At 46.3% G+C, this 22445-nt stretch overlaps 10 protein-coding genes across 10 annotated transcripts; 4 read left to right on the top strand and 6 right to left on the bottom strand.

Annotated features, from left to right (window-relative positions):
- Positions 1-854: 854 nt before the first annotated feature.
- Positions 855-2565, top strand: V1513DRAFT_181784 (WD40-repeat-containing domain protein). The gene has a single exon (XM_066894285.1). It carries the CDS (start codon positions 1033-1035, stop codon positions 2320-2322), a length of 1290 nt encoding a protein of 429 aa, XP_066752038.1. The 5' UTR covers positions 855-1032; the 3' UTR covers positions 2323-2565.
- V1513DRAFT_403321 (autophagy protein Apg5-domain-containing protein) lies at positions 2323-3637 on the bottom strand. Its single transcript, XM_066895554.1, has 4 exons — positions 3348-3637; positions 3155-3291; positions 2819-3096; positions 2323-2765 (listed from the first exon to the last, which is right to left on the bottom strand). Exons 1-4 carry the CDS (start codon positions 3474-3476, stop codon positions 2431-2433), a joined length of 879 nt encoding a protein of 292 aa, XP_066752037.1. The 5' UTR covers positions 3477-3637; the 3' UTR covers positions 2323-2430.
- V1513DRAFT_486227 (kinase-like domain-containing protein) lies at positions 3572-6995 on the top strand. The gene is made up of 5 exons (XM_066900494.1): positions 3572-3986; positions 4072-4218; positions 4271-4418; positions 4474-5274; positions 5331-6995. The coding sequence occupies exons 1-5, from the start codon at positions 3939-3941 to the stop codon at positions 6680-6682; spliced, it is 2496 nt and encodes an 831-aa protein (XP_066752036.1). The 5' UTR covers positions 3572-3938; the 3' UTR covers positions 6683-6995.
- V1513DRAFT_403316 (uncharacterized protein) lies at positions 6877-7670 on the bottom strand. Its single transcript, XM_066895553.1, has 3 exons — positions 7367-7670; positions 7162-7309; positions 6877-7098 (listed from the first exon to the last, which is right to left on the bottom strand). Exons 1-3 carry the CDS (start codon positions 7546-7548, stop codon positions 7063-7065), a joined length of 366 nt encoding a protein of 121 aa, XP_066752035.1. The 5' UTR covers positions 7549-7670; the 3' UTR covers positions 6877-7062.
- A 796-nt stretch (positions 7671-8466) lies between these two features.
- V1513DRAFT_382918 (mitochondrial 37S ribosomal protein mS42) lies at positions 8467-9381 on the top strand (the record flags this gene model as incomplete). Its single annotated transcript, XM_066895126.1, has 3 exons — positions 8467-8629; positions 8702-8826; positions 8878-9381. 3 exons carry the CDS (start codon positions 8467-8469, stop codon positions 9379-9381), a joined length of 792 nt encoding a protein of 263 aa, XP_066752034.1.
- A 65-nt stretch (positions 9382-9446) lies between these two features.
- On the bottom strand, positions 9447-11159 carry V1513DRAFT_403309 (WD40-repeat-containing domain protein). Its single transcript, XM_066895552.1, has 2 exons — positions 10890-11159; positions 9447-10794 (listed from the first exon to the last, which is right to left on the bottom strand). Exons 1-2 carry the CDS (start codon positions 11068-11070, stop codon positions 9578-9580), a joined length of 1398 nt encoding a protein of 465 aa, XP_066752033.1. The 5' UTR covers positions 11071-11159; the 3' UTR covers positions 9447-9577.
- A 1029-nt stretch (positions 11160-12188) lies between these two features.
- On the bottom strand, positions 12189-14406 carry V1513DRAFT_403306 (transcription factor PAP1-domain-containing protein). Its single transcript, XM_066895551.1, has 2 exons — positions 13557-14406; positions 12189-13504 (listed from the first exon to the last, which is right to left on the bottom strand). Exons 1-2 carry the CDS (start codon positions 14124-14126, stop codon positions 12527-12529), a joined length of 1548 nt encoding a protein of 515 aa, XP_066752032.1. The 5' UTR covers positions 14127-14406; the 3' UTR covers positions 12189-12526.
- Positions 14407-15408: 1002 nt separating this feature from the next.
- On the bottom strand, positions 15409-16571 carry V1513DRAFT_181131 (uncharacterized protein). The gene is made up of 2 exons (XM_066894283.1): positions 16551-16571; positions 15409-16490 (listed from the first exon to the last, which is right to left on the bottom strand). The coding sequence occupies exon 2, from the start codon at positions 16334-16336 to the stop codon at positions 15632-15634; it is 705 nt and encodes a 234-aa protein (XP_066752031.1). The 5' UTR covers positions 16337-16490; positions 16551-16571; the 3' UTR covers positions 15409-15631.
- A 175-nt stretch (positions 16572-16746) lies between these two features.
- Positions 16747-19085, bottom strand: V1513DRAFT_426703 (uncharacterized protein; the record flags this gene model as incomplete). The annotated part of the gene is made up of 4 exons (XM_066896182.1): positions 16747-17700; positions 17752-18896; positions 18958-19028; positions 19081-19085. 4 exons carry the CDS (start codon positions 19083-19085, stop codon positions 16747-16749), a joined length of 2175 nt encoding a protein of 724 aa, XP_066752030.1.
- A 1112-nt stretch (positions 19086-20197) lies between these two features.
- V1513DRAFT_181145 (S-adenosyl-L-methionine-dependent methyltransferase) lies at positions 20198-21607 on the top strand. The gene is made up of 3 exons (XM_066894284.1): positions 20198-20492; positions 20564-20655; positions 20709-21607. The coding sequence occupies exons 1-3, from the start codon at positions 20317-20319 to the stop codon at positions 21470-21472; spliced, it is 1032 nt and encodes a 343-aa protein (XP_066752029.1). The 5' UTR covers positions 20198-20316; the 3' UTR covers positions 21473-21607.
- The last annotated feature ends 838 nt before the right edge of the window (positions 21608-22445 follow it).

Raw genomic sequence — 22445 nt, 5'->3', positions numbered from 1 at the left:
GATCCTGCAAGGAACCTTTGAAAGTTCCTATGCGGCATGGCAGTCCGGAAATTCAGCTGTGAAAAATTCCTACTGACCTTTAATTGACAAATCAGCCCACGAGCGTATTGTTTGACTTTTACACAAACTAGTGAATGACGAACATCATGAGAAGCGAATACGAAGTAAGGTATCTTAACGTCCTTAATACGCATCCTGTTCTTTCAAAGACAACAATGTAGTTGTTTCCTTCTGCTTCAATAGTGTCTGAAACCAGGTGTATTGTGTCCCCATGCAAAGAACATAATAATGACCCTTACTGATAATTCGTTTGCACGATGAACTGAATCTTGAAGTTGAGCTGCTTGGAGTAAGGTCCCTCAAGGACGAAGCTTATCCTCTCACCTAGACATATTGATAAATCAACCATTGGACGAAGTAGAAAGGTATGACGATGGTACGACGCAATTCGTTGCTTGTGGCGATACGGCGGATTTTGGCTGTGAATGAGTTTCGTAGCGTTTGATTCCGCGCAGTGTGCAGCCGTCTGTTGTCCGGTAAATAAAATGATGAAATAATCATGAAATGACGCAAAAAAAGACTAGCGGGTCGCATGAGAATATTGTAGTAGATATCGGACTCAAATGTGGTTGATCCATACGACGGATTGTATTGTTCCAGCAGTCTCAGTGACATTTGGATCTAAGATTGGCAATCGAGATAATCCAGGTTGAGTACCATAGCTAAGGATCGTATAGCATGATATCACTATTAATTTGTCGTGGACCCTTTCTATCTCTTTGTAACCAAGATGTCAGATAAATACGATACATAGAATGGTGGGGTCGATCGATAACTGTTGTCAAGCTGTCCATGAGCTAGTTGAGTTGGACGTTGGCTGCGAGATTTGCTTGAATTTCCGGCAACTGCGACACAATCAACTTTCAACTTTTCGGCGCCTTCAACAACGAACTGCGCGACAAGAAATCCTCTGTTTTGTGCGTGGCGCCCAAACGCATATGCTATTAACTGACAACACATGTATTTATATGCATGCTATCATCCTATCTATTTACTCGTGAATCCGGGCTCACGAACCCTCGCGAGCTACGCTCGGCACAACTATCGCGACAATACTCGACCCTAGTCCTCTCGGACAAACGGTACTTCCCGACTCGCCATTCCGGAACGGTAAACGCTCTTGCAGTGGACCATGTTGCCAACAGATATATGATATCTGGTGGGTCGGATTCACGAATTTCGATATGGGACCTTAATTCGCGAGAAGGTCTACGGCACAGGTATGAAATAGTGGCCGGGATTCCTCCTAAGAAGGGACACAAATATGGAATATCTGGGATTTCATGGTGGCCCTTTGATAATGGAATGTTTATAACCGGATCGTTTGACGAGACTATTAAAGTGTGGGACACAGAGGCATTGGAGGAAGTTTATAAGTTCGAGCTAGGCGCTCGAGTGAACGCACACGACATATCGTCAGCTGCGGAACATTGTTTAGTTGCATGTGCAGCAGATTACACTGCGATTAGGCTGGTAGATCTGAGGTCCTCGGGTGCGGCCCAAATGCTATCATCTCACGAAGGAGCGACCGTGAACTCCATCAAATGGTCACCGACGGATCCGTTTATGTTGGCCAGTGGTGGATCGGATGGAACCGTGCGATTGTGGGATATTAGACGTTCAGATGCCTGTCTGACTGTTCTCAATTTGGAGAATACAATAGGAAAAGGTGTTATTGGCTCCGTCAGTAATGACTCGAGTCTGCGGACGGAATCATTTTCTTCGTCCTCTACGGCTGCGTTTAGTCAGGTTAAATCTCACCGTGGCGTCGTCAACGGCCTGGTATGGCTCGAAAACGGCAAGAAATTAGTATCAACTGGCACAGATGAAATGATTCGGGTATGGGACCTGACACCGCCATTTACACGTGACACGAATACGCTTGTCAACTTCGGACCTCTGGTGCGGAATCGATATTTACAGTGCATCAATTTGGTGCTCTCACCTGTGCGTGACTGTATTCCACAATTGCTGTTCTTCCCATCAGATACTGGTGATATCCTCGTGTTCCAAGTTTTAACCGGGGTTTTAGTCCGCCGTCTGGCCGCATCGCTTAATACGCGTAAACGAACATGTGGACTTGCATGTCGAGGATCTGAGTACGTCGAATTGTTTTCTGGAAACAGCGATGGCGATATCATACTGTGGGAAGCAGAACAGTCATCTGCGCGAATGCCACACGAACAAAAATACGCTGCGAATCTACCGCCGAAGAACATTTTAACAGAAATTTACAAGGGTTTGGAAATGGAGTTTAATTGATATCATGTGCACATAGTTCTCTGTACGATATATTGTGTCATACAAAAATGCATCGCAGACTGTAAATGTAGAATCAATATCAACTAATTGACTCTAAAGCGCGTACAATCATGAGATCATAATAATACAAATATGCAAATATCCGTCAGTGTACATGCATTCATAAAGGAGTTCCGCCAACGGTATTGCCATACTTAATAGCACTCCATGAAGAACCGGTCGTGCCAGCAAACAAGTTCGCCGAGAAGGAAAGAGCTGTGGTAGATGCGCATGCAACGCAGTTCCAACAGTATGAAACTCTCGCGGCGATATCGAAGGCGGGACTAGCGCCTGAAGCATCTTGTTCGATGACGGTAGATATATTTTTATGGGAACATGCCGCAGTGCGTACGGATCGGATGATAATAGCTTCTTGGTGACGCCCCAAAATTTGTCAAAATCATCTAAAGAACAATTTTAGAAAATAGAAGATTCATAGTAAGTTTTCAACACGTACGCTCTTCGACACCAGCCCACATTTCATCCGAATCAGTCTTAGACAAACTCATCACGGCATTCGCATTTCCTCTTCGAATGAAGTCGGCCTCCTTCACCCTATTCACCCAATACTCCTTTACAGCTCCCGCACTCGTTATACGCAAAAGAGTATCGGACGGATACTGAGAGTGATGTAACACCAACGTCCAAGGTAAATGCCAGTCATGATCTTGATTGTCTGCCTGAGTTGGATCCAAACCCGTTAGAAGGTCATAAAGCAAGCCAACCGGCCAATTCCTATCTCGCATCGATTAGTATGTGCATGCTATATGAGATCGTCATCTATAATGCGCACCATCTCAAAGGCACTCCCTCAAAATCCAGCCACCATTCTGACGACAGCGACGTCTCAGCATCGCGAAGGGAGGGCTTGAAATATGCCGTTATCCTGCCGAAATACTGCGGCAAGTACGATACTCTGGCAGCATTGATCTGCATAGGCGCGGTCAGGCCTAACTGAGTATATAAACGCATGAACAGCCACTTACATAAAAAGGTTCAACTGAGTCCAGTATCCTGCATTCATCGGGCGCCAGAATTATCTGTAATGGAATTACACCGTCCCACACCTTGCGCCGTAGTAAGGAGGGAGCAAAAGAAGGCGACGAGATAGACATTCACAACGTACACTATGTCCCACTATGCATCATTCGATTCTGAGATAGAATTGGCGAAGACAGAGCTAAATATCATACGCTACTTTCCGTTGCCAGTCAACAAATCCGATAAAGTTAGAGTGGACCAGAACACAATTAGGCGGTGACGGTCGTCATACAAAACCCTTCCGACAGTGAGCATTTGTTAGGGCCGTTTATTATATGAAATAAGCACTCCTTTTCAAGCAAAACCGCGATTTTCGCAGAAATAGGTGCAGTGTGAAACTCAACTCGTCCAGAGTATTCCTCCAAATTCTCCTGCTCTCGCCTGTAACTACTCCGGAGATCCGCAGATACAAGATCATAGTCGAGGAGGCGGCTATCGGTGAGCTTCGGCTTCGGAAATATATGTTACCTGAATATACAGTTCAGTCATTATAACGTGGAGATATTACTGAGGGGCTTGATGATTTGTGGCAGATAATGGCACACGGTGGTAATAGAGCAGATATTCAAAATGCTAAGGCCAAGGTATGATCGCTCGCATCATGATCCTGCGGATTCAGTAAAGGAGAGCAAGCAGTAAAGAATATTGCTAACATTTTTTGGTGTTTAGTTGATTGAGTCATATAACCAGATTTTGGAGGAGTTTACGACTGGTTCGGAGTTAAAGAATGTGGGCAATTATTCTTTATCTAGGATGATTGGCAAGGGCAGTTTCGGCAAAGTTTTCTTGGCTACACACAAGCTGACAGGTACAAAGGTGAGTTCACGAAACGCGTCTTACTGAGATGTGTACTTACAGGCGAGTTCAGGTTGTCCTCAAATCAGCAGAGAAGTCAGATTTGAATCTGGCTCGGGAGATTCATCATTATCGGCAGTTAATTCACCCCCATATTGCACGGCTCTACGAAGTCATCGTTACAGAAACTACAGTTTGGCTGGTGCTGGAATATTGTCCAGGTGTGTACTGCCATATCGGCTCAATAGAATCAACTCTAATTTGCGTATTATCCAGGCGACGAGCTCTATGCATATCTAATACGGAAACGGCGGCTTACGATAGATCAAGCCCAACGAATTTTTGCGCAACTATGCGGTGCCGTAGCATATATTCATACAAAGAATATAGTTCATCGGGATCTGAAGCTGGAAAATATATTGATGGATAAACACGAAAGTGTGAAGCTGTGCGATTTCGGCTTTACTAGGGAATGTGAGCCTAAGCGATTACTGCAGACATTTTGCGGTACCATATGCTATGCTGCGCCTGAGATGGTTAAGGGAGAGAAATATCATGGCCAATCCGTCGATGTGTGGTCGCTGGGAATCATTCTTTATGCATTGCTGTGCGGAGAGCTGCCCTTCGATGATGACGATGAGTTCCAAATTAGACTGCGAATATCGAATGAGGAACCTGTGTATCCGGATTACTTACCAGAAGAGGCATTGTCGCTTCTTCGATCGATGTTATCAAAAAAGTCAACTGAAAGACCATCAGCAACTGAAATTTTACAGCATCCGTTTCTTGCACCTTATAGCTCGGCACAGATTGCATTGCTTCTTTTGCCAGATCCTGTCCCGTTCACGACTAAATCAGAGCGGGATTTGTTGGATAGGTTGCGCCACGCGTTTGTTGATATTGAAGCGGTTAAGGAAAGTGTGGTCAAGCAGAAATGCGATAATATGGCAGGTTGGTGGGCCCTTGCACTAGAGAGAGAAGAGCGAAATTCCAAGAAATACAAGAAGAAACGAAAGTCGGATAAATATAAACGATTCGCTGAAGATTCATTGACTCGACGGAATACTGAGGTCGCAAGTAAGTTGAGCGATTGAGGATGTAATCCATTGGACACTGCTGACAGTACTATTGAGTGCCTTTACGGAAACCTGCAACATCCGAGAGCAATGGGACGCGTCTCTCGAAATCTGTGGAGGCGACACCAGAAGTGGACAGCGGCCCAATCAATGCGACGAAAGAACAACTGATACAGCGATTCACGGACCATAAAGAGAAGAAGCCGTTGTCCCATGGTCTGGCCGGTGCCTTTGCTTCTATGAAACATTGGGCGTCAGTCTCTCATCTAGGTTTGAAGCGGGCTAGTCTTCTACGTGCAGACTCTAGTACTCGAAGGTCATCAATACGATCGTTCTTTTCGTTGGTTGCGACATCGACCAAGAGTAAGACTCTAGACCATAAAGATGCTAGTGCTGGGAATGCCAGAAACTCTCCCAAGGCTACATGGGACAAAGATAGAAAAGGTGTTGCCGATTCTCGAGGCAATGGAGTGGCGAAAGTCAAAGCTAATGACTTACAAAAGGAGCAGCAGAATTTAAATCATAATAGCAACGATGTCGAAGTGTTGATTTCTGAAGATATTGAGATACATACAGAGGAGAATGGCGGGATCTTGAAATCACTAAATGGACGCAAAATTAGGAGGAATCTACCGCCTTCGGTGAAGCTGGCGATCCCAAATCGTATGTACAGCTCAGATTCAATGAGGTCGGCTTCTGGAGATCGACATCATTCCCCTAGCTCGTCTTACATCCCTCGAATAGGGCGAACATCAACTTCATCATCCGTTTCGTCTCTCATTTCAGCATCGCGCCATAAGTCGACAATGTCGCGAGCTTCTAGCACATCCAGTAATTCGATATCTTCTCGCAATGCATCGCGGTCTCCACGGTCGAGCTCGAAATACCTTCCCTCAACACCGATAGTCGACAATTTTGACAGGGGACGAAAGAGCTGGAGGCAGTTCGATCGGAAATCTACCAGAATGCAAAGCTACGATGACGATAGTGTGAGTTTTAGTAGCACGACTCCATCCATGAGTTCAGCCCAGTCGTTGACGCCAAATACCACGGTGTTCAGTAACACTGGCTTCGGCAGCATGGGTCGAGGTAATCGATTAGGGCGACAAAGGACAGGGTTTAATGAGACCGTATTTTTTGGGTTCGGCCAAGGATCAGCAAGAGGGACTTACGAAGGATCCTCCTCCAAGCGTAAGCGAATTCCATTCCGCGGACCGAGAGGCCGGAAAGGAGTTCCTGAGAATGCTGGAGACTCCAGTCTGGCGGGACCATCGGGGTTTAATGTGCGGAGGAAGTCTGCTGATGGCGACATTATAGAAGAAGTCGATGAGCCTGAGACCGTGGAAGATGAAGCGGAATTTTCGGACGATGAGGGTGTGAACAGTAGGCGTACTAGTCTCGCGGATTAAAATGGTTGGCATACAGACTTGATTCGTATTGACTGCTGGATGTAAGCTATCTTGGGAACTGACCGTTATGGTTGGACTATGTTTTGGATATTGGACAAACGAAAAAATGGTAGACTGTTTTTTGTGGTGATTTTTCTCGGTTGTCGGCATAGAAAGGTGTCATTTAAATATGACTTACTATAACGCAAATTAAGTCGCTGTGTATATAATATGTATGTACTAAATCATGTCATATGTACAAGATTGTTGGACTGATATAAATACATGTGTTTGCTGTCCAGTCCTATCCAATACCATTGATGCTTTCTCGTGTGCTGATTAGATATATGATCTCACTTGGCCCAAGAAGACAATACAGGGCGTCCGCGATAGATGTAAGGCTATAAGCCGTTGCGTTTCCTTCTTAAACTCTCGAACTAAAGAAGCCTGTGAGTTCCCTTTCGACATGGTTGCTTAGATCGTACTTCGAAACCGCTTACCCATTCGGCCTTGCACTCTTTATATGCATCAAAATATTCCTTGCACTCCTCTCTTGCTTTCTTCGTGTTAAACCGCGACCGTTCCAAACAGCGTAACGACATTTGCGACGTCAATTTACACGGATCGTAAAACTTCGACTGTCCTTTCCTATATCACCCAATGTGAGACCGTAGCACTCACTCGTATTGATCGTCAAACACTTACGTCGCCATTGCAATATGATGTCGCTCATCATTCGGATCGTCCGGAAACATCTGATTCGGCCGCGTCTCAAACCGCCTTAATATCTCCTCCGGGCTATCTTGTTGTTCATATTCTGGTTTTGCTCGTCGTTGGACTTTGATACTTGACTCCGGTGGCATGACCGTACTACTTTCTGACGGCATTATTATTCACGTATACGAATTCAATCCTCACAAGCAGTGTCATGTGGTTGTGAGTATGATTAGTTGTGTGAATTTGGATATATCTGTATTTTAAGTGCTGCTATCTAGCCATCCCATCTCCCCATCCCTACAGGCATGAACCTTAATATTAGAATGGCGGGAGGTAACGCACAGTAACTTCTTCAGGGTTTAGGTTTACACATTCAACGTCCTCTCTACTACGGTTATGACCCAATGCCACCTTTTAAGTTTACAAGTTGAAATAAAAACTTACGATTATCGTCACTCTAGTAAACATATTATCTCAATTTGAGTTAATATACTGTAAGCTTGATGATGCCAGATATTAATGTTTTGTACTCAATTTTAGTTATCGGGATAGTTGGCGGGCAAGAAGACCGGGTAACTCAAGCCAATTCTCAGAGCGCGTTTGTGTCCTCGGGAAAATCAAAATCTTCATGAAAAATTGACACAGTGCTCCATCTCGAAACAACACAGGGATTAATTTTGATTGACATTGACGACAGAGGGAAGTTCGATTGAATTTCAAATTTGTAAGTGAATTTGGAATTGAATACACTCTGGGGACGATAGTGTGATGTTGGAAAGTTAGTGGTGGGAGTATTAAGTGCTCAAGGTCGCTAACGAATGGAAGCGTAAATAAAGACAAGTCGGCATTGTACGATTGGGATACGAAATAAATAATTGGTCGGCCCATACAACTGCATAATGACGAAACGCCAGTGCGTATATTTACTTTCCGGCATTGCCAGCAAATCTCGAGCTATTGGACGACAGTCCGCTGGCGCATCTAGCCGTTCAATTTCTTCCACGACGGTTTCCAAGTCTGTGCTGTCGACTTCATTATCAATTCCGGCTTCACGTCGTCCACGGGTCACGCCAGTAGTTCAATCGGTTATGAAGAGCAGCTCGCGGAATCTTTACTCGGCGCCAAAATTAGAGAATCAGGACTACTACTTAGCGAATGGCATCCCACCATTAATGACCAAGGAGACATTCAAGCTGACGTGGGTTGATTATCAACAGTACTTGGCGAAGGAGCTCACAAAGAGAACTCAAGGTATATTATATGCGATGAGGCTTTCGCTGAAGCATTGGTCAATCCGGAAGAAACATGCTGACAGCCATTTAGACACGAGATTCTCTAGTATGACGCCATTTAAGATTGTTGTTGCTACCGCATTACACGCTGATCAAGCAGCCTTGTTCAACTTCGCATCTCTTACCCACAATAATCACTTTTTCTTTGACTCGTTGGTGAGTCGCTCTTGATATGCTCTTGTTCCGTACATACTAACCGAATTGCAGCGGGGCGTAGATGCTCCCCTAGAAACTACAGAGCCACTGCCCGCTGTCTTCAATGCTATCGAAGAAAGTTTCACAAACATCGAAGAACTCAAGGCGCACATGTCCGGTATCGCGGAAGCTATGTGCGGCAATGGCTTCGTTTGGCTTTTGCAGAGCCCCAAAAAGAAGCTATACGTCTCCGCGACATATAATGCTGGCACACCCTATGGCGTTGAACACGCTCAGGACTTTGATTTCAATAGCCCGTTTTCCAGATCTAGACTGAGTAATGTTGCCCAGCGTCAGCGAAATTTATTTGACCGAGAGGACGCAATTGAGGGTAAGCCGATGCCGCTCCTATGCATTAACGTTTGGCAGCACATGTACCTTAATGACTATGGATTTGGTGGAAAGGCAGATTATTTTCAGAATTGGTGGAACTCTATTGATTGGCTCAAGGTCGAGGCACGATTGAATGCTGTTTCTGCGCACTCGTTCCGAGCACGGGATCGTCAACTATTGTAACCCCACAACCCCAGTGTTGCGAAACATTTTGATGACAAGTGATAGAGTTCTAGCTCTGACTGAGCGGGAAGCCAGATTAAATGTACATAGATGTAACCAGTAATGTATGAAGTTTAAAAATGCTTTTCTGTTGTGTACATAATCGTCTTAAATATCATACAAACAATTACTCCTTTAATAATCATCCGGCCGCTACTCAGTAGCTTTGTTGATTTATCACTTCTAGTCCTGTGCCCCGGTTGATTTGCACTCGCTTGTCTTCGCCACCACTAACGATTCCTACAGCCTTACTCCAATGAACGCTAAATACTTTTGCTCTTTCCGCCGTTTTAGATTCTCTTGAAATGACATACATACTCTTTTGCGCGCGGACGTCCCATACTCGCACCGTTCCGTCGTGGCTAGCACTAGCCAACATGTACTCGCTCTCCGGACTTCTCGACAAACTAACTACAAAGCTCGTGTGTCCAACCAACGTCTTCGTCGTTGTAGCATCTGCAGCAGCCCGTGGGTCGTGCAAAGTGACATGTCTAGCTGAGCTACCGCTGCAAAGGAGCGACAACTCCGGCAGCGCAGTAATGGATAGTAACGGGAACGACGTCGTGCGAGTATCAACCAGCGCCCCAGTAACTAAATCCCACGTCTTGATTGTGTGATCCAGCGAGACGGAATATCCTACCGTACCGTCCTTCGGGTCAAAAATAACGCCAGTGACAGGTCCGGTGTGTGATCCCATCATTGATATCGGTCCGCGAGACGGCACCACTGTTTTCCTTCGTCGTTTGCCCGACATTTCCCGCGTCGAGACTGAGACAGTGGCTGGTGGGGCTTCTTTATAATTCGTAGTCCATAATCCAACAGCACTATCGGCGCCTGCGGAAAGCATGCGCGAAGTGGCCGCGTTAACTGCTATATCCTCGACTGTAGACTTGTGTCCAGTGAACGTGCGCGCCGAAACGACCGTTTGCGGCCCATTGCTACCAAGAACATCAGCTACGTCTTCGTCTCCGTCGTTGTCCGCGACAGGGACTTTCCAGATTCGAATCGATCGGTCCATACTGGCAGACACGACTTTGTTCTCGTCTAACCAACGTACGGATTTGACTGGTCCCGTATGTCCGCCGAATTCTGAAACTACTGAACCAGATAAATTCCATGTTCGCACGATGCCGTCATAACAGCCTGATAAAATTGGGGTAGCTTTGGCATTACTTGAGGCGACCTCGATCACATCCACGGATGACACCCAGTCTGGATGCGAGTAGGATGCAAGGAACGTGGGCGGTAGAATGGACCGTGTGTATTCGAGTGCGAGTGTTTGTTCTGAGGATAGCCCCTTCTGTGTGATATATTCTTGTAGTGAAGTCCGGAGTAATTCCGAGTTAATTAAGAAGTCGAACGGAATTGGCCTTTCTGTGGAGGTATTAACTTCGTCATTCTTTCGAAACATCCGCCATTTCCATTTTGTAATTTTGTAAAAAAATGCCTATCAAAAGAGTGTCCCATACCTGTAGCTAACAAATGATTTACAACCTCAGATAATCCGTACCGCTTCAGAGAAAGTGGAACATATAACGGCAACTCAGGAACAGCGAAAGCCTTATCCAGTGTTGTCAAGGTGATCGTGATCTGTCCCGTCGTGTCCGACAACCCGTTGGAAACACCATCTTGTGCATCCTCGGCCGACATTATTCAGAAGAATTTATGAATAATACGTATCTAGCAAATAGCAATCAGTGCCTTGCGTGGATGTATAACTGGTGAATGTGCGCTTACTCACTACCCTCGAGAAATCTGAAAAATATTTTTGGTTGGGACTATAAGGTTGTGACTTGGTTTAAGAGAAGTTGTGATATGTGTGATCAGACGAACTTTCCGACCTAACCCAATGATCCCTGAAGCTTAGGGTCTCAAAAAGGTACTGTTTTGCTGACAGAAGAACTTATGCCATATCCCAACTTCCCCGCCATTGACGGACATCAGATTAAAATTGATTTAGGAAGACCAAAAAAAAACTCTCACGTTATTATATACAATCTATAATACGGTACTCAAGCTTTCGTTCTTCAACAATGTGTCGTTCTAGCCTCTGCTCTTAATCTAGCTCAGGTCTCCTCGCAAGTTCGATGATCTGTATAGATCTCTTTCCGGCGCCAGCTACCGAACGTCACAATCGCCGCTCCGGCAAGATCATCTACATCAGCGGCAAGCGTCTACCAAGGAACCTTAAGTTAGGAACCCTAGTCGAAATCCTCAATGAAGCTGGCTGAGCGAGCCTCACACAGCTTTTACTCATGCATCCAATGCACTACACGGCGGCCGCAAAATAATGGTTCCGATCAAACCGTGTCGAAACTGTATCGCGTTGCATCGCGTTTCGTCTCGGCCTGTTTTAAGTGCGCATAGTGCGGGTCGACGTTGGCTGTGGCTGCGGATATATCTAATCTTCGTTTAGACATTTGGTTTTCGTTGCTGCCAAGTTTTGGCTAGATTGGGGGCCAGGCCACATATCATTATCTCTTGAGATGTTTTGCCGGTCCAGTCGTGTGCCATCAGATATTTGTTGATTTGGTGACATGATTTGGCTATGAGGCCTTGTTGCGGAATTTTTGTTGTGGTTGCGGTCAGGAATGAGCTGCTAATGACGGCACTCCGCTGTTGCCTTGATTTCACGTTGCATTGAGCTTTCTGGCAACAGGCAGCGCAGATAGGACATCATCGGCATATGCTGTCTAGGCAACAATGCCAGGATTGACCGAGCTAATGACTCTGTGCGCGCTGCTGCGATTTATAACCAGGTGTTAAAGAGACAGCAAATTATATACTATATTAAGGTAAACGCTACAGAAAAACCTGTCTTATATGTAGTCCATACCAATAAAGAGAGATTTTCACAATACACAATAAGGTACAAATACACAGTGACAAAACAAATCCCTTAGAACGCAGCCGACATCCATAACAAGATATCAAAATGATGCAAACCTAGATAGCTGAGAAAGAAACTTATGAAAATATCAAGCAGCACTATAGATAAAATCCCAATTTTTTTAAGCCCCAAATACAATCACACAACGATTGAACCCCACTAGTTCATCATATAATCCAAAGCAACGAACACGATGTAAAATTTAAACCGGCACGCTCATGGGTTCGACTCAATCTTCTCGAGAACAGCGTTGAGATCTGCCTCGGTGACAACGACGCCAGACTCAGAGCACTTAGCCTTTGTCCGTAATTCTGAGCACAACCCGTCAATGTCAAGATCACCGAACTTGGGGTGCATGGAAATTCGATCCCATAGCGCCGTGCAGCTCATAAGTGGCTTGTTGTCAGCAGGAACAACCATGTCGTCATCCTTAGAAGCTCCGGACCCGGAAACGGTATCATCCAAATTACCAAGGTTATCCAACACGCCGTCAGGAGAGAGCTCAGGAAGGTTGAAATCCTCGTCGTTCGTGCTGAAAATAGGTTCCCGGTATTCCGAGAATAAGTCAGTCTCAAATGAAGGCGGGCTCAAGATACCGTTTGCGTGGGCCTTGGGGATCGGATTTTCACGTGTTCCACATGCCATGGACAGCTGTGCACAAAAATCGTCCTCATCGTTGCCATACAAGCTACTCTTGGGGATCGGGCACGCTGGCGACTGCTTCGCTGATGTGCTCGCGCCAGTAGCGGCTAGGCCTGGTGGACTTGAAGACGACGTAATGGTACTGGTTGGCGAATAGGCAGAGAACATGCTCTGACCAAACGGGATGCTAGCCATCGGCGAGGTGGCTGCTGACCGTGGATGGGCCTGTCCAAGCCCTTGCTGAGAAACCGGACTCTGCTTGGAGAACTTGGGATCCGCACCAAACAGAGGGAACTCGAATGTGAATGGAGTAATGTAGTTGTGGCCAGAGTTAGGTGAAGTCTTGACAGATGAAGACAGCGACTGCCGTTTGCGGTATTCCTTCAACTCAGATTGTAATCTATCAACCTGTTTCTTCAAGAACTGATTTTCAGTAGTCATCGAGTGAGCATCATTCTCGAGCTCGGCCACCCTCGATTCCAAGTCTCGTAAGTGCTTCTCCTTGCGCTCTCGGAATGCTCGCTGAGCAGCTCTGTTTTGCGCCTTTCGCTTCTACCAACATCGTTAACATTATAGTGTAATCAAGTACAGAGGGAACACCTACGCTCGACGGCTCGGCAGTCATCAACTTTCGCCCAGGCTTTTTCTTGCCATCCTCAGGCTCGGCAGTGTTCGCGTCTCGTCTCTTGGACTCGGTCTCAGAAAGCTCATCGTCCGAATCATCGTCCAAAATCTTTCGCTTCTCCTGCTCGGTTATAAATGTTGTAGGTCTTTGATCACCGTATTGGACATTGGGGCTGCTGTCGCGTGATGATGATGACGAAAGCGGTACAGCACTGATAGATGTTTCCGGAGTCCCGGTCAGTCGCGAGGTATTGAGGGTTGAAGTTGGCGAGGTGTCGCTGGAATTAGTGACAGGTCGTCCCATCCCGAATAGAGTAGATGGTGAAGGCTTCTGCACCAACAATTCCGGCATTTGCGCCAAATTCTCGGCACCAAAGTCAACGGAGGAGAAAGGTGACAATGCGGCAGAGGGGCCATCTGAATTGAGGACCGGCTCACCCGCAGCGTTCTGGAGGGAAGAGTAGTCACCAAGAAAGTCGGACGACGACAGAGCAGCAAGGAAGCGCTGTGTGTCGTCTGAAAAATATTCGTTGCCGAAAGTGTTTGTCATTGTGACTGTTGAATAATCGGTTGTCCGAAGAGGGAGGAAATTGAATCGCTTGATTTGTAATACTCCGGCTGACACAGCTAGGTAGAAATGCGTAAAACAGGCGGACGCGGCTACCTCACGCTGGAGCGACTAATATCGAAAAAGCTAACAACAGCGGATGCCGATTAATCAATAGGTATTCACTGATCAAAGAGAGGCAGTGGCGACGGATGTGATGGACTGAGACGGAGAGACGCTGGTTAGCGGCGATGCACTCCACTCCCGCAGTGGGCGACCGGTACCGCGCCTGAACGCGGACTGGGCCAGTCTGCAGGCAACGCGGGCGAGCGGCAGAACTCAGCATTATCATAGTATCCACTCTCTCGCTAAACAACTGTGCCGTACACCCTGTCCCGGCCGCAGTAACTGTACCGTGTTGTGTCATCACTCATCACATCCATTTATGCCACTCTCGCACCAGAGCTGATGAGAGATGCAATGCCGACCTTGAAGACCTAACCAATCACTCACTGTTCCTAAGAAAGACTACGGTGCTTGTCGCCCTTTACAGATAATAGATGCGCGAGACTCCGCCATGATCGCTTGGCCAGCGAATCTGGTATTTCGCTGGACAATGCGGACACTGCCAAGTCGCAGAATTATTGCTAGCACGTTCCCTAGTAAATCATTCTTATTAGTCGCCCGCCAGGCGCCCCTGAGAATATCTCCCAGCCAATTGGTAGCGAACTTCAAAGCTATTGGGGTTTGGGCAATCATACAGAGTGACTCAGAGGCTTGCGACAGTTATGACGTTAGAATGCGAAAAAGCAAATTTGAATTCCCGAGATGCCAGGATCCATCTCGCGCTGTAATAACGTCATGACAAGGGAACAAAACGAACAACGTCATGGCCGCCCCGGGGACAGTGATACGTACACAATGCTAAGCAGCTTAAAGCTCCCTTTCCTTTCGTCTTGTTATCTGATCCCCCGCCCCGGCCACATCGGCGTTGGCTAGTGCACATTATTGACTTCCGAAATACCTTCGCCCCGTCTTTCCAGATGCCCTTTATGTCCGTCATTATGCTGTAACAGAGTGGGCGAAATATGTGTGATATTCGTCCGTTACTGTCACGTCTGCATCTATTGCATTCGTCCTAACTTCCACAAAGCTTCGTTCCAATAGCATATATGGCACGTAAGATAGTGCAACATAGTTTGAATTCATGTGGTTGTACGAGTGTAACACAATGTGCGGCTTAAAGTCCTATCATATCGAGGTAATAATTGCTGTGGCCGGCACAGTCGATCAGAACTGACGTCAGTCATGTTCCAAACCCAGATATATACGAGCAAGACAGAGGATCATGCTGAACGAGCCTAAATACAGTAGTTCGCACAAATAGGCAGCTACTTAAGTGACCGACATTCAAATACTATACATTTTACAGTACAATAGATCCAACAATAAGAATTGCCTAGACTACAAGACCATTTCCAAAACCCCTGTCCTTAAGCTTAATACATCTACTTGCTCTTAGCTTCAATCTCATCAGTATACTCCTTGGCCAAGTTTAAGATTGCTTCGTTTCCATAAATCTCAACGCCCGATCCACCTTTCTGAATAGCCTTCAACGCAGCCTTCGCAATGTCTTCAGCATCTGCACCAAACGACTTAGCCGCGTTCCCAACAAACGGAACCTTCTTCAAAAACTTCAACGCGCCTTGCGCAGCACCCTCCAAAAAACGATCGTTCTCCCTCTTCCCGAGAATCAGCGCCGGACGCAAAATAATCGTCCGCTCAAACCCGATCGCCTCAACGTCCCGATCGAGCTCGCCCTTCATTCTATTATACGCAAATCGCGAGTCCACAGACGCTCCCGTGGCCGAGACCAGGACGTAGGTAGACGCACCGACCGCCTTTGCAGTTTTGGCGATCGCGAGGTTCAGGTCGTGGTCGACTTTGTACTGGTTGTCGAATCCACCGACCGCCGCTTTCGTAGTGCCGAGGCCAGTGAACAGGATTTTAGTGGTAGGCGGGATGGAGCCTGGGATGTCTGTCGTGACCACATTTGAGACCTTGTAGGTGCCGCCTGCTGTTAATGACTCTTTGACTGGGCGGCGGGTGATGGCTACGACCGAGGAGATGCCGGGGAGTTCTGCTGTTCGGGACAGAGCAACGAAGTTGCTGCCAACTAGACCTGTTGCGCCAACAATTGCTAGTGTTGCCATCTTCTTCAATCAATTGTATCTTGAGCAGTCAAATTTCGGTGTTGTGCGTACTGAAGGAGATACAGGAGATTTAGGCACCACAGGGTTCACAGCTCTGGGTGGTTGATGACGATGACCCAACGGCGGCAATGACGACAGGATGACAGCTCGAGCCCTGCATAAAGATTATTAGCTTATCGGTAATTGCGTCCCCTGCACTTCACAGCACGCCTACAATACTCGACATCCTAAAACATCTGAACCTCAAATAATGCAATGGGATCTATTATCACCACGAGATTAATTATTATCTACAACATGATTACAAAAACGCACTAAGTGTACAAAATACAAGAAAAACACAGACCAGATATTGCCTACCACTCAAAAAACTCCCCTGAGCAAAAATTTATTTTTGCAAGACAGCGAAATTACTCTGTCGTAACAGCCTTAGCAAGATTTCGTGGGTGATCAGGATTATATCCCTTCTTTACCGCTATCCAATATCCAAAAATTTGCAAAATCACAACGTTAAGCAATCCTTGCAGACAGTCTACAGTCTGCGGAACTTCAAACTTGACATACGACTTCTCCGCACTCTTGGGATCGGTCTCGCTCTCAGTCACGCCGTTCCCATTCTTATTGCCCTCAACCAACGTAGGACCATCCTGCGAGGCGATAAAAATAGGTTTGCCGCTTCGTGCAGTTACCTGGCCGATACCGTTGATAATCTTGTCGAATAGCTTATCTTTAGTCGCGATCATAATAATAGGGATATCCTCGTCCACTAACGCAAGTGGACCGTGCTTAAGCTCACCAGTCAAAATACCTTCGGCGAGAATATAAGAAATCTCTTTAATCTTCAAAGCACCTTCCAAAGCGGTAGCGTATTGGTATCCACGGCCGAGAATGAGCATTTTAGGCTTCTCCACCAGAGTCTCCGAAACCGCCTGGATCTTGTCATTTAATGTCAGAACTTCCTCCAGTTGCGCTGAGATCTTGCCCAAGCCATCGATGATCTCATTCCGGCGGGCTTGCTTCGACAAGAAATCCTCAGATAGCGAGAGCGCGATCATGACAAGAGTGATATATTGCGACGTGTACGCCTTTGTCGATGCGACACCAATCTCGGGACCGGCGTTGATGTGGACGCCGCATAGCGTCTGTCGAGAAATAGCAGATCCGACCCCATTGACGACGCCGACACACATGGCACCGCGCTCAATACAGTATTTGAGAGCGAGGATGGTATCCGCCGTCTCGCCCGACTGAGAGACGAATATACAGGTGTCGTCGCGGAAAAGCGGTGGTCGACGATCAAGGAAATAAGACGCAATTTCGACAGAAATAGGAATGTCAGTCAGTTCCTCAAACAAATCCCGAGTCTATCAAAATTAGCGCAATGCCCAGACGTTGGCAAATTGGAGACCACATACCGCCAAGCAAGAATGATATGAGGTACCGCACGCGATCATGACAATTCGTCGGGATCGCCGAATGGCGCTAATGTAATTAGACAGACCACCCAGCTTTACAGTCTTGTTCTCAAAATTGACACGACCGCGCATAGTATTGACGATAGACTCAGGTTGCTCGAAAATTTCCTTCAACATGAAATGATCAAAGTTGCCCTTTCGGATTTGCTGTAGCTCCATCTCGATGGTCTGGATCGAACGGATTGACGACATGCCCTCCTCTCGGCGAACACGATGGATATGGAGACCGCCGTCATAAATATGTGCGATATCATCGTCCTCGAGGAAGATCACTTTCTTCGTCTGTTCGGCGACAGCAGCCAGATCTGACGCGAGAAAGAACTCAGTTGGAATCGGCATGCCGTCGTCTGAGATAAAAGCACGAGATTGCGAGTGACGAAGATCATTATGTAGACCACCAGGAACCATAAGCGAATTTCCAGCATCCAATAGACTATTCGATCTTGTGAGACTTAACCGGGGGTTAAATCCAGCCACATCATCTGACGCTGCCTCGACATTAATGTCAGGGAACTCGACATCAACGAAGTCGACCTTCAACTTGCGCTCGGACTTGATGCCGACCAGCAGCGGCGAGCCGTTACGGGCGGCAATGACTTCACCGGGATAGTGAATTGACTTGACCAGGATACCATACGAGCCCTCGATCCTGACCAAGACCAGCTTAAGCAATTCAGTAAAATCGAGACGACCTTTGTGCGTATCGTAGACGTACTTCGCCAGTTTCGCGACGCACTCGGTATCGGTCTCGGTTTCGAATGCGTACCCCTTCGATTCCAGCAGCGACTTCAATTCGCGGTAATTGGTGATATTGCCATTGTGCACGACCAAGAACTCTGCAGCCGGATCAGATCGGTGAGGGTGCGCGTTGTTCTGAGACGGCTGACCGTGAGTAGCCCATCGATTATGCGCAATGCCAACGTGCGTGGTGAACCGCTTACTCATGTCCATATTCGCCTCTTTCACGAGCTTTCTAAGCTCAGAGACCTTACCGACTTGCTTGATCACATAGTTCTTGTTGGACTTGTCGGCGTCAACAGCGAATCCGGACGAGTCATAACCTCTGTATTCTAGTCGATCGAGACCTTAAAAGCTCAATTGTGAGATAAAAAAGTTGATGTTTCAAGATCTTGTGAAAATACACACCAGTTAAGAGAGTGTCGACGATCTGGCCTCGTGTTTTCTCGACGAGATAATTGACGTAGCCAAAAATACCACTGTGGACAAGTAAACACAAAGAAAGCCACGTAGTATAAAACAAACACATACCACATCCTAATTATCGTGAATGACGAGAGACAAGAAAGTAGACGACTTCGAGGAACAGAGGTTTTATGCAGACTGATTGAAATTGGGAAGCGGCATCTGCTGAAACAGAAAGAGACGCTTATGAGTCTAATAATAATATTACCCGACGCCCCACAATGGGGCGCACCAACTCTTTTTGTACCTCGCACTAAGCCCAATGCGGGAATTTGTAAATAGTCAAATCAACCTTAAAGTCAATGAAAAGTTTGATCGACCACAGTCGGTGTTCTGCTGTGGCTGGCTGCTCTTATATATGACATTGTCTACTCAGTAAATTCGTAATCACAGTTTCTTCTGAAATGCGAATTGTCTTTCGCTCACGGTGATCTTCTGCAGTTTTGACGTGTTAGAGTCACGATTATTAATAAGGTCTAAGGCTTCCTGGCTTATTATCATTATGGAGCAGAGTTATATAGTAAATCGTATAATGCAAGCTACACGAAGGAAAGCAACATGCATTGTTGTGACTTGTCATCGACTACTCGCCATTAAATATATGGACCCTGTTGGTTCCCATTGATTCCCATCTACAGGGTTCCTTCAGGGTTCAATGCGGTGAAGAATTTAGGGTCTCGAATTGTGTTTTCCGATGACAAGTCGCTCACATTCTCGGTAAGGCGCCTCGGTTTGTGGTGATTTTTCACTGGCGATCATGGAGTAAGCATGAAGGTGAAACAATGGGTCGCAGAATTCGGTCGTTGAAGGTCCTGTCCGTATTGTATCGGGGCCATTGTTCGATCTAGCTACAGAAATTATGGAGGGCCAATTACTCTCCCGGTTGAGTGTGTGTGTGCGTGAGAGAGAAAGGGCCGCATTACCCTAACCCGAAAACATTGAGGAGTTAGCTGATATTTTACTACTGCAGACGATATTTACTTCAGTCTCCAAGGACGACGATAAAACGATTCGCTGTAAGATTATAGCCTTGTTAAGCCGAATTGTTTCCTTGTAAAATTTAGGATAACGCTAGAAAATCTATTCAATAAATCGATAACCTCGCTAAGCCAAACAAAGTGGCTGTAAACATTGTTAGTATTGTGCCCCAAATTAAAAAATATTGGCGCGTTTGAAAATATCATGGACAAAAAAGTTTGGAGATTCCCAGCTGGATGGCGAACAACCAGCATTACAAGCTGACCAACCGCATCAACCCCCACACATTTCGCCAGTAACCGCAGACCGCCTCCTCTCGAAGCAATGGTCGACTCTAGCGAAGTTTCCGTCGAGGTGACGGTCACAACTACAGAGTCAGTGTTGAATTCGGGAGGGCATAAATCGAAATGGGACATCCCACGAACCGAACGAGACGACCCGTTTCAGTTTGGGCAGCGGTATTTAGAAGACGAGGCTGCTGTTTGGGATTTTAACGCCTGGTGAGTACTGAGTAGTAAATTTGCGGACAATGGAGCGGTGCGCTGAAGGATTTGTGCTGATAATTATATAGGGATCATGTTGAGTGGGATGAAGAGCAGGAGATTCTAGCGCAGGAGAAACTTGAGAAGCAGAAAGAGAATCCTGTGAATGATTTTGACAAAAGTTCGTTGCCCTTAATAGATATTGGAAATTGCATATGCACTGACTTTGTGTAGAGTTATATATGTCAAATCCCTCCAGATATTGGGACCTATTCTACCGCAGCAACAAATCCAACTTTTTTAAAGACAGGAAATGGCTACAGCTCGAGTTTCCGTCAATCTACGCAAAAGCGACAGCAAAAGACTCGGGTCCAAAAACGATCCTCGAAGTTGGCTGCGGTGCAGGTAACACGCTATTCCCAATATTGGCTGCAAATAAGAACGCGGAATTAAAGATTGTCGGGGTGGATTTCTCACACAGGGCAGTTGAACTCGTGCGCGAGTCGCCTGAATTTGACCCGGCGCATATCGCGGCAGACGTGTGGGATTTAGCGGACGAGAGCAGCAGCTTACCGGCTGGGTTAGAGGAACATTCTGTGGACTTTGTTATCTTGATATTCGTGTTCAGTGCACTAGCGCCCGAGCAGTGGGATGCCGCGATCAGAAATATTGATCGACTGCTTAAACCTGGTGGTGAGGTTCTATTCAGGGATTACGGCCGGTACGATATGGCACAATTGCGCTTTAAAGGTGGTCGGTTACTGCAGGATAGTTTTTATGTGCGGGGCGACGGCACGCGCGTTTATTTCTTCACCGAGGATGAGCTGCGAAAGATCTTTGGTAATTTATTCGTTGTTGACAAGATGGGTACGGATAGACGTTTGTTGGTTAATCGCAAGCGGAAGTTGAAGATGTATAGAATTTGGCTGCAGGCGAGGTTTATTAAGCGTGCCTTTATGGATGATGCTTCAGGGACTTCCACTGGGAAGATTGAGTAGTTGCACGCTAGTGGGTATTAGAATAAAAGTTATCGGATGTATATTGGCGTTATGTCTGCGTTGCTATCGATTGCATTATAGAATAAAAGTATGAAGTTTACAAGAACTGTTACTGAATCAAAATATATGATATTTCGTCTTAGATGTGAAGACTGAAGAGTCTTCTTTAGCTCGTCCAAATAATCAATAGCTTGTAACGGCCACGTTTAATTAAGGCTAGGTAGGACTCAGGTTCGTTAGTTGAAGGTGGGCCATCGCTAAAAGAAGCGATGGCTGTGAGCAAACGACGACTCAGCCGCATGGCGCAAGACACTAGGCAGCGTGGCGGGCTCGGCATAGGAAATGGCGGAGCACAGCCATTACACAAAACTGTCACATTTCTGGAGATATCTAGCGCGTGTTTATGGATAGGACGCCTTGCAACGGCGTTGCGGATGTGCCGCAATTGTCAGTTATTCACAAACAAGAATCCACAGGGTAGGCAAAGAAGCAAAACCATGCCGCCCAGAAAATTTATGATAAATATAGAGATAAACACAGTATTGATTACGGGACTGAGCTCGTGCTTGGAGAACCCAACAACACTGCAGTCCTGCAGGGGCGTTTTTATTTGGGCAAATATCAAAAATGGCCACCAAACTTTTCATAATATCAGAAATAGCCATTGCGGCCGTACCCGCCGTACCCATAAAATAATTTTTACACTAAACCTTATAACTAATTTTTCTCTCAATTTTTAAGTTTGCATTATACTCTATCGATCCAACAGAAAAGTTAAATAATACGCGTCATTAATGCAACTCCAACATATTCCGATTCAGCAATAACCCCCCCCACCACTCACAATCTGACCTCACCAATAGGTTCAGAACAAGTCTTTGCGTTATGACGCGTCTTCTGTCGACATCGGCCACAAATATTAAGTCGTCGATCTACAAATTCGTTGGATCGGTCCCTACTTTTATGCGGCCGT

Source organism: Lipomyces chichibuensis (assembly GCF_038497645.1).
Source record: "Lipomyces chichibuensis strain CBS 12929 unplaced genomic scaffold V1513scaffold_31, whole genome shotgun sequence".
Lineage (NCBI taxonomy): Eukaryota > Fungi > Ascomycota > Lipomycetes > Lipomycetales > Lipomycetaceae > Lipomyces > Lipomyces chichibuensis.
This window is presented reverse-complemented; position numbering and strand designations above follow the sequence as displayed.